Source organism: Dryobates pubescens, chromosome 25 (assembly GCF_014839835.1).
Source record: "Dryobates pubescens isolate bDryPub1 chromosome 25, bDryPub1.pri, whole genome shotgun sequence".
Lineage (NCBI taxonomy): Eukaryota > Metazoa > Chordata > Aves > Piciformes > Picidae > Dryobates > Dryobates pubescens.
Genome location: NC_071636.1, coordinates 5,505,404 through 5,522,035, shown reverse-complemented (window position 1 = coordinate 5,522,035; position 16,632 = coordinate 5,505,404). Strand labels below are relative to the sequence as shown.

General features: G+C 49.9%; 1 protein-coding gene across 1 annotated transcript in view; it reads left to right on the top strand.

Annotated features, from left to right (window-relative positions):
- Window positions 1-4,494: 4,494 nt before the first annotated feature.
- Window positions 4,495-16,632, top strand: part of KIAA1671 (KIAA1671 ortholog) — a 77,488-nt gene continuing 65,350 nt past the window's right edge. The window contains exons 1-4 of the mRNA XM_009909631.2: window positions 4,495-6,146; window positions 7,145-7,238; window positions 8,312-11,509; window positions 13,372-13,494. Coding sequence (XP_009907933.2) covers window positions 4,543-6,146; window positions 7,145-7,238; window positions 8,312-11,509; window positions 13,372-13,494 — 5,019 coding nt within the window. The 5' untranslated portion in view covers window positions 4,495-4,542. The remainder of the gene's footprint in view (window positions 6,147-7,144; window positions 7,239-8,311; window positions 11,510-13,371; window positions 13,495-16,632) is intronic.

The following is a 16,632-nucleotide window of genomic DNA, read 5'->3' as shown; positions in this document are numbered from 1 at the left end:
TCTGTATCTTACAGGCCCAGCCCCATCACAAGGGTGAAATACTCTGCTCTGACATTTTCTCCCACTACAGAGGAAGATTAGTGTTTTGTTAGAGTGCCCAGCCTATAAATAGCAGCCTTTACAAGCACTTGTAAAGCTCTAATTGCTCCTGCCGGTGCCATTGCGTAACCATCACCGCTCCTCAGAGCTTCACCCAGACCTCAGGGTGCACTGGAGAGCAGAAATGATTTCAGCAACCCTTGTGAGTCCTTTGCTGCCACCTCAGCAGAGGTGAAACTTTCCTACCTTTGTGTTTTCATGCTCCTGGCACTAAGGTAAGGCACTTAAAAGCCAGGTGTTGGAACAGGCTGCCCAAGGAGGTGGTGGAGTCCCCATCCCTGGAGGTGTTCAAGAAATGAATCCTAGAACCAATAAGGTTGGAAAAGACCTCAGAGATCATGGAGTCCAACCTGTCATGAAATGTGTGGCCATGGCACCTGGGGACATGGTTTGGTAGCCATGGTGGTGTTGGGTGTTGCTGGCCTGGATAAGCTTAGAGAGCTTTTCCAGTCAAAACTCTTCTGTGGTTCTGTGAGGGGTAGTGAATCCTAAAGCACCACAAAGCAATTCAGTATTAATTCAGTGATTAATTGAGTTCAGTAATTACTGAATTACTTCAGTCCTGAGGCAGTAACATTGAGGTGCTGGAAGGTGTCCAGAGAAGGGCAATGAGGCTGGGGAGGGGTCTGGAGCACAGCCCTGGGAGGAGAGGCTGAGGGAGCTGGGGTTGCTTAGCCTGCAGAAGAGGAGGCTCAGGGGAGACCTTCTTGACCTCTACAACTGCCTGAAGGGAGGTTGTAGCCAGGTGGGGGTTGGTCTCTTCTCCCAGGCACCCAGCACCAGAACAAGAGGACACAGTCTCAAGCTGTGCCAGGGGAGGTTCAGGCTGGATGTTAGGAAGAAGCTCTTCTTAGAAAGAGAGATTGGCCATTGGAATGTGCTGCCCAGGGAGGTGGTGGAGTCACCATCCCAGGAGGTGTTTAGGAAGAGCCTGGATGGGTTGCTTGGTGCCATGGTTTTGTTGATTGGATGGTGTTGGGTGGTAGGTTGGACTTGATGATCCCAAAGGTCTTTTCCCAGTCTGGTCTGGTCTATCCTATTCTATTCTAGTCTAGTCTAGTCTATTCTATTCTAACTTCTGAAGTTCCCTTCCAACCCAAAGCATTTCATAATTCTACAGCAAGCCCAGCATTCCATGTAAAATCCCCTGGTGTGGCCACGTGTTGGACAACATAAAATCAGAGAATGGTTTGGGTGGGAAGGGACCTTAAAGATCAGGGGCTTCTGGAAAGACCTCCAGAACTTTCTGCCCTCACTTTGGGAGGCAGTCATGCCTGTTCTACAGATTATTAAGGGCAAGTACATCTTTTGTCAAGATCAACTTGGTGAAAACTGGGCTCTTGGTTAGGGCTTTTCCTCGTTGTACCTCATTGCCAGTGTGCTTTCCTCAAGAGAGAGATCCACCACGAGGAGAGGCTGCAAGAGCACGTTAGGCATTTCCTCTGACCTGCACAACCACCTCCTCACATCTTGTTCTTCCACAGTTCCCTTCTCCACAGCCCCCTCACTGACAGGACAAACTCTTTATCCCTTCCAGGTTTCCCAGAGGGGCTGATCTGGGTTTGTTGGGTATTTTTTTGGGGGGAGACCTGGCTAGAACAAAGCCTTAACAAAGGAAGACTGCTTTGAGCTGGTGGTGAATCCCCATGTTGTTTTTGGTACCAGATGCTCTGCCCCCTCACCCTCCGGAGTGAGTCACCTCTCCTTCCCAGCTAACACCCTCCACCAGGGATTCCACCCGGCTCCTTGGTGGGTGGGTATGTTCAGAAAGCCCAATTCTTTTGGCAGCTGAAGGGAAGAGCTGCAGCAAACCCTTGATTTCTGCCAAGGGAGGATGACATTCAGCAGGAACAACACGGAATTGCTGGATAGGGCTGGAGCCAAGCTAAAAGCCTGGCTGTGTGGAAGGTTGGGCTTCCCAGGAGACCTCAGAAAGCGCTGGTTTGCTTGCTTCTGTCATCAACCATTTGCTTTTGTGGGCAGCTTCAGCTCCTGTTAGGTATCATCCTCATAAATTTCACCCACAACCCAGCTCTGCAAATAACTTCCAAACCCCCCACCCCCCACCCCAACCATTAAAGGCAGTTTAGCAGGAGAGAGAAAAAAACCAAACAGGCATTCCAGAAACAACTGCATTGCGTGCCAGATGAAATATTAATGCTCAGGTTTGGCTGGGAGCAAGAAAAAGACACTGAAAACAAACCAAACAACCAAAAAACCTGAGTCTGTTGGAGGAAGACATCCAATTGTTTGAGGCGAGGCTCTCTGTTTCTTCTTGCAGCTCTCCCAAAGGTCAGCAGGGTTTACCGCCCTGACGCCACCCAGGGTGGGTGCTTCCCATTGCAAAGTGGCCAGCTGCTTCTCAGAGCTTTGCAGAATCGCTCTGAAATGCCTGGTTTGTTTGTAGCAACAGCAGGGGCTGCTGGCAAGAAGCTTGGCTTCACCTGTAGCTCTGGGGTTTGGTGAGAAGTTTTCTTCTCCTGCGCAGACATCTGCGAGGATCAAGCGAGCCCCCAGCTAAGGCTTTCTCCTCCTCTTATCCTGCACATCACAAACACAATGTAATTAATGACACACTGATTTATACCTCTTCTCAGCATGAGAACAAGTCTTAGGAGGAGCAGCTTGAGGGAGCTGGGGTTGTTCAGCCTGGAGAAGAGGAGGCTGAGGGGAGACCTCAGTGCTCTCTACAACGCCCTGAAACGAGGTTGGAGTGAGCTGGGGGTTGGTCTTTTCTGCATAGTATCAAGTAGAAGTGACCTGAAGTTGTGCCATGGGAGGTTTAGGTTGGAGTTCAGGAAAAATTTCTTTGCTGCAAGAGTGGTCAGGGATGGGAACAGGCTGCCCAGGGTGGTGGTGGAGTCCTCATCCCGGGAGGCATTCCAAGAAACCTGTGGCCATCCCCATCCCGGGAGGCGTTCAAGAAACCTGTGGCCATGGCCCTTGGGGACGTGGTTTAATGGCCATGGTGGTATTAGGTTGATGGCTGGACTTGGGTGACTTTAGAGGTCTCTCCCAAGCCAAACAATTCCATGGTTCAGTGAAATGGGAGTCAGCTTGTGTCCTTAGTGCTCAGGAAAACCGCCTGACGTGGTGTTACCGGCGTGGGGCTGGGTGTGCGCCGCGCTGGAACCTGAACGCTCTTTGTTTCTTTGCAGGAGAGCTCTGAGCATTGCTGCTGAAGCAGTTGCTTTCCCCTCACCTTTTCATGTCTTCTTGGTGACCAGGATCTTGCTTCCACTATGAGCAGTGAGTTGGGTTGCACGAGTTGGCTCCAGCAGGAAATGCGCGTGATGGTAAGTGGCGGCAAAGCTGTGTTTGAGATTTGGAGGATCTTCATTTGTTTCCCTTGTTTGATTGTAGACCTTAGCTAACAGAGAACAGAGAGGGCTGGAGCACCTTCCCTATGGGAACAGGCTGAGAGAGTTGGGGTTGTTCAGCCTAGAGAAGAGAAGGCCACAGGGACACCTTAGAGCAGCCCTCCACTACCTGAAAGGGGCTAGAGGAGAGCTGGGGAGGGCCTTATTACAAGGGGTGGGAGAACTAGGACAAGAGGCAATGGCTTTGAGCTGGAAGAGGGGAGTTTAAGAGTGGAGATTAGGTAGAAATTCTTTCCAGGGAGGTTGGGGGGACAGTGGAACAGGTTGCCCAGGGAAGTTGTGGATGCCCCCTCCCTAGAAATGGTCAGGTTGGATGGGGCCTTGAGCAGCTTGGGCTAGTGGAAGGTGCCCCTGCCCATGGCAGGGGGGTTGGAACTTAGATGATCTCTAAGTTCCCTTCCAACTCAAACCATTCTAGGATTCTATGAACACTTCCAGCCCCATCAATCTTGATATATTTTTTATTAGCTTTTCAACTACATTTTCACTGCCTCTGGCCAGCTGCTGTGAGAGGGAAGCTGATGTCTGAGTCAAAACCAAAAATGAGTTTTCTTATTTTGAAGTATCTCAGCCTTTGGAGCTTCCTCAGCTGAGGGGAACTTGGTGCTGTCCAGATGTTCTTGCAAGTTTTGGGTTGTATTTTCTGGTGGTTCAGCCTAATCAATGTCACCATCCCTGGAGGTGTTCAAGAGGGGATTGGACGTGGCACTTGGTGCCATGGTTTAGTAGTCATGAGGTGTTGGGTGACAGGTTGGACTTGGTGATCTTTGAGGTCTCTTCCAACCTGATTGATTCTATGATTCTAATAATGGTGGGGTTTTTTTGGCTGTGTTTTAGAGGAGGAGGAGGAACAGCCTGTCTTTCATCATGATCCACTCTGTAAACAGCATGTCTGAAAGGCACCTTAATCTGAGCTGAGCTGCCGTGTGAATTCAAATTGGAAGGATGTTGGTTGGTGCTCACGCTGCCTGTACATCAATATTTGCCTTTTCTTCTCTCTTTCTTTGCAGAGCCTTTTCCCTGCTTGGGTTTCTGCAGTTCTGCTGCATGTGTAATCACAGCTATGGCAACAAGAGTGGAAATCAATTCCACTTTGGCGTCGTTGACGACAGTGCCTGACTTGAAGGAAATCCGGAGCGAGGAGAAAGCGCAGCGCGTGTATGTCAGCGTGCTCTCAGATGCCAGTAACAAGACAAAGGAGGCCTCAGCATCACTGGCTCTTGAAGAGAGCAAGAAGTTTGGGAGTGCTTTGAGGTCTGCAACCATGCCATCACTAGGCTCCAGGCCAAGGCTCTTCCCAAAGCCTTTCTCTAAGGAGAAACCTTCAGATGCTTTTGCGAACGTCAAACCTCCCGTCCCAGCGTTCAGATCCAGTAGTCTGCTAAGAAAGGCCCCTGAAGAAACATCCTCTGCCAAGGGATTAAGTGGAAACATTCCTCCATTAGTAGATCAGAGAGTGATTGAAAGTGAGAATAAGGCTGGTGGGGAAATGGTCACCAATGTGACTTTCTACACTGGTCCCACTGCGAACACTGTCATTCTGTTTGAGGCAGCGGGCGCAGAGCAGTCCAAGGTGAGCCTGGCCCAAGGGAAAAGGGCGGCTGAGGACTGCAGGGTGTTTAGTTCTGTGCACACAAAGGAGCTTCAGTGCACCACGAGGCTGGAGAAACCATCTGAGACCTCCAGGGATGCCGAAGGGTCTCTTCACAGGCAGGTCTCGTTTTGCTCCAGCCTTAGGCCGGTCACTTGGAACTCCCTCAAAACCGGTGAAAAGAAAGATGCTCACGAGGCTCATCCAGGGGAGAAAAGCAAGGAGGAGGGGAACAGCAGCAGCAGCAGCAGCAAGGTTGATTTCTCTGCTGATGTGCAGCAAAGGCCAAAACACAGACCAGTTTCTGCTATTTTTCTGGAATCCTTACGAGATCAGAAGCACCGCGCCGGGGAGGCTCCCGAGGAAAAACCTCCTGCAGAGAAATCCTGGGCTAGAAAACCGAGACCTTTGTCCATGGACCTCACAGCTAAGTTCGAACAGAAGGATCCTCCTTCTTGCAAGAAGCCTTCTTCCCCTCATGAGAGCAAGGAGAACGTCGCCGTCGTTGCTTTGAGTGACGTGGGTGGTCACGGTCAGTCTGAAACGGGGCCAAAGAGTGAGGAACCTGAATTAGCTAAAAGCGGCTCTTGTAGAACCAGTTTGAGGTGCAGCAGCCAGGATGTTGGCATCCTAAATCATGGGAAGTACACATGGGAAACGAAGCTTCCATCCAAAAGTGAGCAAAGTGAGGCAAAGCCAGAAGTAACGACGAGCTTGCTGGGGTCTGAAAGGAGCCAGGAAACCACTGGTGAGAGCAGAGCTACGAAGGGGGGGAAAAGAGCAGATCAAAAGGAAACCTTCTTGTTTCTGGGCTCTGAAAGCCCTGCAGCTCCCTCAGAGAGAGAGAGTAACGCCCCCAGAGGCAGTGTCAAAAAACACCTTGGTCTGTTTGCTACAGAAAATCCCAGTGCCCCAGTGGATGCAGAGCTTCTCCCATCAGCTGCTGAGAAAGAAAACAGATGTGTGACCATCCAGCAGAGAATCAGAGAGCTGACAACAGAAACCGCTGAGGTTAAGCCAGGAAATCTGCGCAGGTCCCTTCAGTCCCGGCCACTTTCTGCAGACTTAACCAAAATGTAGGTTGCAGAGAAATTCTCTTTGATCCTCTTAGCTTCATTCAGTAGAGCTTGTGCAGCAAAAGAACTAAGCAGTTTGGTTCCACTGCATGCAATGATTCTTTGTGCTGTTGGTCTTGAGACGTTGCCTGGGTTCGGGTTTGGGCCCTTCGCCCCAAGAGGGACATCGAGGGACTGGAGCAGGTCCAGAGGAGGGCAACAAAGCTTGTGAAGGGTCTAAGAGAGGAGCAGCTGAGGGCACTGGAGTTGTTCAATCTGGAGAAAAAGAGGCTGAGGAGAGACCTCATTGCTCTCTACAACTCCCTGACAAGAGGTTGGAGGGAGGTGGAGGTTGGTCTCTTCCCCCGAGTGACAGAATGAGAAGAAATTAATCACACACTGATTTGTACCTCTGTTGAGCACGTGGTTCCCCATGAGAACAAGCCTTATGAGGAGCAGCTTGAGGGATCTGGGGTTGTTTAGTCAGGAGAAGAGGAGGCTGAGGGGAAGACCTCATTGCTCTCCACAACTCCCTGAAAGGAGGTTGCAGTGAGGTGGTGCAGCGGGTTGGTCGTGCACATTAACTGAGCACGACTAACTCGGCTGGAAGCGAATGGAAGATGGGTCTCTTCTTCCTAGCATCAAGTGATAGAAGGAGAGGAAATGGCCTAAAATTGTGCTGGGGGAGGTTTAGGTGGGAGGTGAGGGAAAACTTTCTTTGCTGCAAGAGTAGTCAGGCATTGGAACAGGCTGCCCAGGGAGGTGGTGGAGTCCCCATCCCTGGAGGTGCTCAAGATGTGACGCTTTGGCGTGTGGTTTAATGCTCGTGATGGTCTTAGGTTGATGGTTGGACTTGATCTTAGAGGTTTTTTTCTTATCCAAGCAATTCTATGAGTATGAAATAGTGATGGTTTTCCTTAAGAAATGCAATTTATTGGATCTTTGCTGCCAGCCTGCTTTGGTAGGAAGCAGTCCTGCTCCCTAATAGGACTAGGAGTAACAGAAGTCTCTTCTCTCAGGTTTTCAAGTCCAACGACAAGCAGTGAAGCACAGCCTGAGAAAGCTGCTGAGACCAGGAACAGCTCCACCAGTGACATGCAAGAAAAGCAAAAGGTCAGAAAACAGCACCAGGGGATGTGGTCTCCAGCAAGATTTGCATCCTGTGTCATTGTCCATCAAGGCCTTCAACCTGGGTCTGGAGAGAATGAAGAGTGACATAATCCTAAGAGGTTTACTTGTGTGAGGCTATCTTTAGGACATGCCTGGAACACAGGGGAGTGTCATCTCTTGAGAGTTTATCAGTTAAATATGCAGTGTGGTGGCAGAGAGTGCAAAGTATTTTATGTCCTATTTTAAAGGGACTTTTAATGCCTGAAACCCCTCCGTGCAATGACTGTGGCTGTTTGTGCAGCGATTAGCTTTTATTTGCCCTGAGTTGGAGCATTTCTACACCTAGCTCACAGCTCCTTGTTGTAGGGCTCATGTCTCTGTCCTGCTTAACATTTAACCTAGGAATCCGGACACTGAAGTATGACACACAAAGTTTGAAGGCCCTTAAATGTCTCTTCCAACCCAAACCAGTGCATGATTAGCCTTTATTTTCTTTGAGTTAGAGCATTTCTACATCTGGCTCACAACTCCTTATCAAATACCTGTTCACAGAATTCTTAGGGGTGGAAGGGACCTCAAGGCTCAGCCAGTTCCAACCCCCCTGCCATGGGCAAGGGCACCTCACACTAGAGCAGGTTGCTCATAGCCACATCCACCCTGGCCTTCAAAACCTCCAGGAATGAGGCTTCCACCACCTCCCTGGGCAACCTGTGCCAGTCTCTCACCACCCTCCTGGGGAAGAACTTCTTCCTAACATCCAATCTGAATCTCCCCATTTCTAGTTTTGTTCCATTCCCTCCAGTCCTATCCCTCCCTGACACCCTCAAAAGTCCCTCCCCAGCTTTCTTGTAGACCCCCTTCAGATATTGGAAGGCCACACTAAGGTCTCCTGTTCTAATCAGGATTCAGGAGCTGGAGCTGCTCGTTTGCTTAGGTGACCTGAGTGGCCAGAGAAGGTGGGTCAGTTCAACTTGTGCAGGCTGTTGCACAGAGTAGGGGCAAGTAAGGCTTAAACTAAACTTTTGTTACTCCTCTTTTAGATGAATTATCCTAACTGTTGGATTTTCTCCTTCCAGGGTAAGGAGGTCAAGCTGGCACCTGGCACGGATGCCACCGAAGCACACGCTGCCGGCAACCCGTGGAAAGCCCGGCAGGTTTTGAAGATCACAAACAAAGCTGATCCCATAGAGAGGAGAGGAAGCTTCCTTGGGGATGGGCAGCATTTTCCTCAGCAAGGTGAAACCCCTGCCTCATTCACAAGCAACCTGGAAAAAAGGTTAAAACCAAGCCCCCTTCATGAAAAACCCTGCGTTAAAACTGTCCGAGCCACCATGTTTGACCACAATGTTCAGAGGCACAGCGTTGCTGCTGGTCATCCTGGGACTGATTCTGCACTGAAAATGGGCAGTGAGCTGGAGGTGAAGCCTGAAGTGGTGACTTTGGGCCACAGCAGGCGGGCCTGGATGGGGGATGTGGAGGAAAGCACCAGTGTGAAGAAGGAGTATCACAAGCAGTCTGGTTCATTGAAACATGCAGATGTAGAAAGAAGTGGAAAGCCAGCTTGCTCAAGTGAAGACAAGAAAATGACTTCTGCAATTCTCTTGGAGAAACCTTTGGCTGAGAAAAGTGAGAAGCCCCCAACTAAAACTGCTGAGGACTCCATTGTTTGCCAGAGAGTTGAGCCCAGATACGAAATCTTTCAGACGTGTGGTGAAAGAGCTCTGAGTGAAGCCATTGCAATGGCTCCTGAGAAAAAGGCCATGACTCTCAGAACCAGAAAGTCATCTGTGAGAGAGAGCAAACTGGATGAGGATATCCTCCACGCTGGCCAGTCAGGTAGGGCAACTAGTAAAACCCTCTATTTGAGGGAGGAAAACATTATTTCAGGAGCTGGAGACACAAAGGTGCTTACGAGCAAGTCTGTGTTGAGAGAACCTAGTGATTTGTTCTCCAGTGAATGCACTTTACCTGAGCAGAAGAAAGACTCTGATAGGACTGAAGCTGGCCCCTTACCAATAGCTGAGAGAACACCTTATTCCACCAGCAGAAGTAAATGTTTGGGAGTGAATGAGAACGTGAGCAAACTGCCTTCTGAAATGAAAAGTGATCAGGGTGATGTTTCTTCCATGGAGAAACCAGAGAGGTCTAACATGATGAAATGCTCTTCTGAGAAAAGGAGTTTTAGGCCAGGTGGGACAGAGAGCTCTGAGTTCAGAACCAGCCTGGACTGGGAAGTTCTCTCAACAAGTGTGAGCAAACACGTGGCCCAGTCCTCTGCAGTGCTTTCCAGTGGGCAGTTCTGTAAATCTGCCAGTAGCCACCATCCTGAGCCGAAAGTTCTGCTCACCAACAAAGAGGAATCCAGGGCCTTTGGTTTAAGGAGAAGTCTGGAGTTAAATCACAAAGAGCAGGACTTCAGCTTAGGTAGCACAGCCCATGAAAAAATCAGGGTAATGGATCCAGAAGATAAACTCAGGAGAAGCAGAAGTAGTGTTTCTGACTTGAAGATTTCTGAGAGGTGGAGGAGGAGGACCTTGCCTCAGGATTCTGTCAAGACAGAAGAAGTTGTCTGGCTCGCTTCTGAAAACCTCAGGAGGCTGAGCCAGACAGATTCACTGCAGCTGGATGAAAGCTCACTGAAAAAGAGAAGCAAGAAAGGCAAAGAAGGGCTGGAAGGGCATGAGGCAAACCAAGCCCTTCTTGCAAGTCCTGATGATGGCTTGAAAAACCAGAGCTCTGCCTTTGAGCCAAAGGCAACTTACTACGCCGTGACTTATCAGCCCCCTGGTACCAAAAAGGAGAAAAGCCCTGGTGGTGCTCCAAGTACAAGTGAAATGAACTCAGGCTCAAGCGAGGGAGCAGCAACTCACCTGGAGCTTGGTTTTGCAGGGAGGTCCAAAGCTTTATTGCAGCACCCAGCTAAAAATGGGACGAGTACAAACTGCAGGGATGACTCCAGGGAAGGGCATTTCAGCAAGGATCGGGTTAAGGAAGATGACAAAGGCGATGTGCTCTCCAAGAACCTTGCACTGGGTAGTTTCCACGTGCCTAGGAAAGATAACCAGCAGTATCATGAAAGAGGTCTGGATCATTCCAAAGAGAACATTATAGATGTTGATGCTTTCCTCTTGAAACAGGATCGGGAAAGCACAACTCCAAGTGACCTGAAGAGTAGCAGAAGAAGAGTCTCCTCTTATCATGAGCCCAGGTCCCCTCCATGTTTTGCACAGTCCCCTAAAGACACTGAGCTGGTCCCCCAGAAAAGGAGTGAAAATGGTTGTGATTTACCTGGGAAGAAGGCCGAGGATGGGTACAGATCCCAAATTCTTGACATCGACGCGCTTATGGCAGAGTATAAAGAGGAATCGGCGAAGGCCATCGGCGGTCAAGACAAGCTCCCTGCAGGGCACAGTTCACTGAGCTGGGAGAAATCAAAGAACAAAAGAAATGTGTCAGATAGGACGAGTTCATCCTACAGCTGGAAAGAGTGGAAGGGGTCAGATCACTCTCCTGTTGCTAACAAGCCAGGGGATTGTGCAGGAGACTCCCACAGGCCGGAGAGAGGAATTGTGACTGAAAAGAGCAAGGAGAGGCTGGAATCCTGTAGCCCAGACTTTGAGAAACAGAAGTGCAAAGACAGGAAGTTCAGCCCTCCTTACTGGGGGAATCCCAGCAGCTGTTCTCCAGAGAAGCTTCTGAATCCCCCTGTGGAGTTCACTCGGAAGAAGACTTTCATCGTCGACGAGGATGAAGAGGTGAACCTGACGTCCAGGACTCAAAGCTCGAAGTTTGTGATTGAGAAGGTCCAGCCTGTCAAGCTGGTTGGCACAGACCAAAGGTGGGAAGTTAATTTTGCTTCCAAGTTGTCCATAAAGACAGATGATGGCCACTTCCAGAAGAGGCTGATCGCTACAGAACAGGCTTTGGAGGTGTCTCCAGAAGGCGACCGGAGCAAAAGCGCGTCGAGGAGCTCTGTAGCGAGGAGCAAAGACGACGTGAAGAAGACAGCCTGTGAGAGTGACTCTTCCAATGTGAAGGGTAAAACTGACTGGAGGAGCTACACAGCTGCTTTGGGAGGTGCCCCCACGGATCTGAGGCGTTCCTACTCGGAGAAGATCCGGCAAGGAAAAGACAGCCTGCCGCTCGGGCAGGAGGTGAGGGGAAGGAAGGAGCTGCACCGCTGCAGGCAGAGCCTCCCGCTGGAGAGCGTGGACAGCGGCTGGAAGCACAAGGTGTCCCCTCCCTCAGAGATCTTCTTCCAGGAGGACAAAAAGGTAACATTCTCCACAGTGAGGGTGTTGAGGCACTGGAACAGGGAGCTTGTGGATGCCCCCTTCCCTGGCCAGGTTAGATGGGGCCTTGAGCAACCCTGGGCTAGTGGAAGATGTGCCTTTGGCAGAGGGTTGGGACGAGATGAGCTTTAAGGTCTCTTCCAGCTCAAGCCACTCTGTGATTCCATGATTCTCTTGCCAGCTGGTGTCATAATTGCTTCCTGTAACTGGTGACAGGATTTAGTGCTTCCTTCAACTAGTGACAGGATGGGAGGGCATGGTGTGAAGCTGTGCCAGGGGAGGTTTAGGTTAGATATTAGGAAGCACTTCCTCGCAGGAAGGCTGAGTAGGCACTGGAATGGACTGCCCAGGGAGGTGGTGAAATCACCATCACTGGAGGTCTTTCAGAAAAAAGACCTGAGCAACCTGATCCAGTGTGAGGTGTCCCTGCCCATGGCAGGGGGTTTGGAACTAGATGATCCTTGAGGTCCCTTCCAACCCTAGCAATTCTCTGATTCTAAAAGATTGGCTGTGGCCCTTGGTGGCACGGTTTAGCTGATGTTGTGGTGTTAGGTCATAGGCTGGACTTGATGATCTCAGAGGTCTTTTCCAGCCTCAATAGTTCTGTGATTCTGTAAAATGGGAAGTGAGAAGCAGCTTTTCTTGTGTCTCTTTATTGGCTTTGCAGCTGGGAGCAGATCTGTGGAGTGCAACAGAGCTCATTTCTTTCTGGGTTCTGTTATCTGGAGGAATTTGGTCCTAGATGACCAGATTTTAGGTGTATAAATATTTATTGGTGTTTCCATGGAGAGCTTGAAACTAGTCCATGTTATTTTGTTCATGCTGCCAACCTAGGATGTGAAACTGTGAGCTCTGCAATTGGATAATGGTTTGAAAGGAAGCATCACAGAATCCCAGCGTGGTTGGGCTTCCAGTTTGTGCCCATTGCCCCTTCTGCTGTTGCTGGGCACCATGACAAGGCTCTGTCCCTATCCTTTTGCTAGAGTGGGCCCTGTAGCTCTTGCTGAACATTGAGCAGATCCCCTCTCAGGCTGCTCTTCTCCAGGCTCAACAGCCCCAGGGCTCTCAGCCTTTCCTCCTCACAGAGATGCTCCAGGCCCCTCAGCATCTTTGGAGACTCTGCTGGACTCTCTCCAGTAGTTCCCTGTCCCTCCTGAACTGCAAACCCAGTGCTCCAGACTTGGCCTCTTCAGGGCAAAGCACAGGAGGAGGAAAACCTCCCTTGACCTGCTAGCCACACTCTTCTTCATGTCCCCCACGAGACCATTGACCTTTGTGGCTAAGAGGGTACATTGTCGGCTCATGGTGAACTCGTCCAACATCACTCCCAGGTCCTTCTCTTTGGAGCTACTCCCCAGCAGGTCACCCCCTCCCTGGTACTGGTGCAGGAGGTTATTCCTCCAAAGGGGCAGGACCCTACATGTGTCCTTGTTGAATTTCATGAAGTGGCTCTCTCCCAGCTCTCCAGCCTGCCCACTTAACTTGGGTTTCATTTCATAAGCTGTCACCAGTGATCTTTCTGAGTTCTTTATGGCTTGTTTTTCATTGTTGTTGGTGGTTTTTTTCCCTGAGGGATGCAAATTATGACTTTTCTTTTTTTTTTTTCCCTTGGGTGGATGACCTTCATTTGTCCCTAGAACAGCAGATGGTGCAGTGCAAGTGCTGCCCTTAGCACAGTGGCACGTTAATGCTTTGAGGCATGGCCAGCTGGACCTCGATGGCTCTAATGGTTTTCTCTGTTGTGTTTTCCCCTTTGGACCTTCCCTGGTTTTTGATCTCAAGAGGACATTTTGTGTGTGTGTGTGTGTGTCAATGTGACAGCATCCATAACTTCATTTTAACAGGCTCCTAGGAAAGAGTGGACCAAGCAGAGTTCAGACAGACCAGAAGGAACAGACTTCTCCTTGGCCTCTACTCCGAGGAGCCGCCACAGTTTCTACAAGGAGAGGAAGGTGGACAATGGGACGGTAGGTGGAGGAGGCTCTTGGGCAGGGCTAAGGGAGCTGCAGCCTGGCTGGCTCCCTTCAGCACTGTTTTCCTTTCACAAATGGCTGGGAAAGAAAAATGTGTGTCTTCTGGAAGGACCAAATGCACTTCTCGTGGAGTTTAACTTCTGCCTGGGGTTCCAGCACCCTGCTCTGTGCCAAATCAGCAGACACAAAGCATTAAGCATGAAGTGTGTTGGTTTTTTTTCCCTTTCTAAGCAAAGAATTTTCCTCCTGAGCTCTGAAGAGGGGTTTAGATCATTATGGGGTTTTGTTTGTTTCTTGGTGTAGATAATGCAGAGTGGTTAGATTCTTCCAGAAGATCTTTCCTGGGAGATTGTGTGGACAAAGAGAACCTTGTCATAGTCTGGTAAACAATGGAGTTAATTTCCTTCCTAAGAGGGCTCTTTGTGTGAAGAATCACTGCTGATGTTCTTGATGATCTCATTTGTTTCTGATATACCTAATCTGTGTCAGAAGCTGTGGAAGCTCCAAGCCTGGAAGTCTTCAAAGCTAGGTTGGATGGGGCCTTGAGCAACCTGGTCTAGCAGGAGGCGGCCCTGCCCATGGTCCCTTCCAACCCAAACCATTGTATGAGAGATATATTAAGGGGAAATTCCTGCTTTAAGTTGTTGGGTGATACTGTCTGAAGTTGCAGAAGGATGCCCTTGACTTTAGGGCAGATGAATTTTACCTTGGGAATTAGCCTCCTATATCTACATGCTCTGAAATGCAAAGCTAAGGTCTAAACCTTTCCCCCTCATCCCCCCCCCCCCAAAAAAAAAAGCTACATGGTAAATGAAATCCCAACATTTTCTGTGCAAAATGAAGGATTTGAAACTCTTAAAACTGTAGAGAGAATGTGAGAACATTGCTGCTGCTGCTGCCACTGAAATCCTTTCTCACTGGAACAACTTGTTTGAAACCACTTCCAAGTGCTGCAGGGTTTGGGGGTGGTGTTGGTGTTGTGTGGTTTTGGCTTTATTTTTGATTTTGATTTTTTTTTCTCTTTGGTTTATTTTACCCTTGAGCATGTTAGAATAGAACAGAATTAACCAGGTTGGAAGAGACCTTTGAGATCTTCCAGTCCAACCTATCACCCAGCACCGTCTGATCAACTCAACCATGGCACCAAGCACCCCATCCAGGCTCTTCCTAAACACCTCCAGGGATGGGGACTCCACCACCTCCCTGGGCAGCACATCCCAATGGCCAATCTCTCTTGCTGGGAAGAACTTCCTAACCTCCAGCCTAAACCTCTCCTGGCACAGCTTGAGACTGTGTCCTCTTGTTCTGGTGCTGGTTGCCTGGGAGAAGAGACCAACCCCCACCTGGCTACAACCTCCCTTCAGGGAGCTGTAGAGAGCAAGAAGGTCTCCCCTGAGCCTCCTCTTCTCCAGGCTAAGCTTTGCTTAAGGTTTGCTACAGCGGAATAATGCTGCTGTGACCTCAGAGTGCACTCTCTGCTACCTCTACACTTGCACGTTTTCAGTTGCCCCACATCCTTTCAAAGCCCTTCCCCTTGTGTGCAAAAGAGGTGACTGAAAAGCATCCCCATCCCAGCGGTCCCAAGGTCGAGCCTCCTCTCAGTCTGCAGCACACTCGTGTGGTGACTGCCGTGTATTGCTCTCCACAGCAATGGATGTGCTCCAAACCAATGGGTTTGGAGTTCCTGAAACTGCTCTTTTAAGAGAGAACACACAAAAGGAGCAAAAAAGGATGGAACTGAGTGAGGGTTTTTGTTTTCTTTTCTGATGAAGGGGGTGGTGGTGGTGGAAATCCCACTCAAACCTGTCAGGAAACAGGCTCCTGTTGTTTCAATCCCACTCTTAAAACTTCATGGGAGGTATCCAAGGGTTGGAATCTCTTCTCTTTCCCATTCCTAGCATGGACTTCAGGTTGGGGGTTCACCGTGAAAGGAGGTTGAGGGCTCCTCATGAAAGGAATTTGAGGGTTCCTCCTGGAAGGAGATTGAGGCTTACGTGCAAGAGCAGACAATTATCATTCAGCCCCTAAAAAGTGGTTGTGTGCCATCAGCTTACAGTGTGAATATGGAAAGGTGGTTTTGAGAAGGTGGAATGTGTGGGAGGGAAGTGCTGTTAGAAACAGTGCTGAGATCATTGAATTATTTAGGTAACCCTTCCTTGAATAAATATGAGTGGTGTTCTCCAGCCTGGTTGTTAAGTCTGAGGTTACTCCAAGCAAACCTTTGTCTTCATCCAGGGGAGCTGGGAAGAGAAGGCTGTCAGCCCCATGAGAAGGGAAAACTCCACATGTTCAGCACCCACTGGAATTCAGGAGGCTCCAAGGGCTTTGCTCCTTTGTATGGCTCAGGAAAGCCTGATCATGGTGTACTTACTGCTCTGCTGTGCCATGGGAGCAGAAGCTCATCCTGGCCTTCAAGCAGATAGATCCTAGAATTGTTTTGGTGGGAAAGGACCCCTAGCATCAAGTCCAACTCTCAGCCTAAGACCACCATGGCCATCAAACCACGTCCCAAGGTGCCACATTCACAGGTTTCTTGAACACCTCCAGGGATGGGGACTCCACCACCTCCCTGGGCAGCACATTCCAATGGCCAATCTCTCTTGCTGGGAAGAATTTTTTCCTAACATGCATCCTAAACCTCCCTAGGCACAGCTTGAGACTGTGTCCTCTTGTTCTGGTGCTGGGTGCCTGGGAGAAGAGACCAACCCCCACCTGGCTACGACCTCCCTTCAGGGAGTTGGAGAGAGCAAGAAGGTCTCCCCTGAGCCTCCTCTTCTCCAGGCTAAGCAACCCCAGCTCCCTCAGCCTCTCCTCCCAGGGCTGTGCTCCAGACCCCTCCCCAGCTTTGTTGCCCTTCTCTGGACACCTTCCAGCATCTCAACCTCTTTCCTAAACTGAGGAGCCCAGAACTGGACACAGGACTCAAGGTGTGGCCTGAGCAGTGCTGAGCACAGGGCAGAATGAGCTCCCTGTTCCTGCTGGCCACACTCTTCCTGATGCTGGTCAGGATGCCATTGGCCTTCTTGGGCTTGGGCACACTGCTGCCTCATGTTCAGCCTACTCTCAACCATTACCCCCAGGTCCCTTTCTGTTTGGCTGCTCTCCATCCACTCTGCCCCCAGTCTGTAGCTC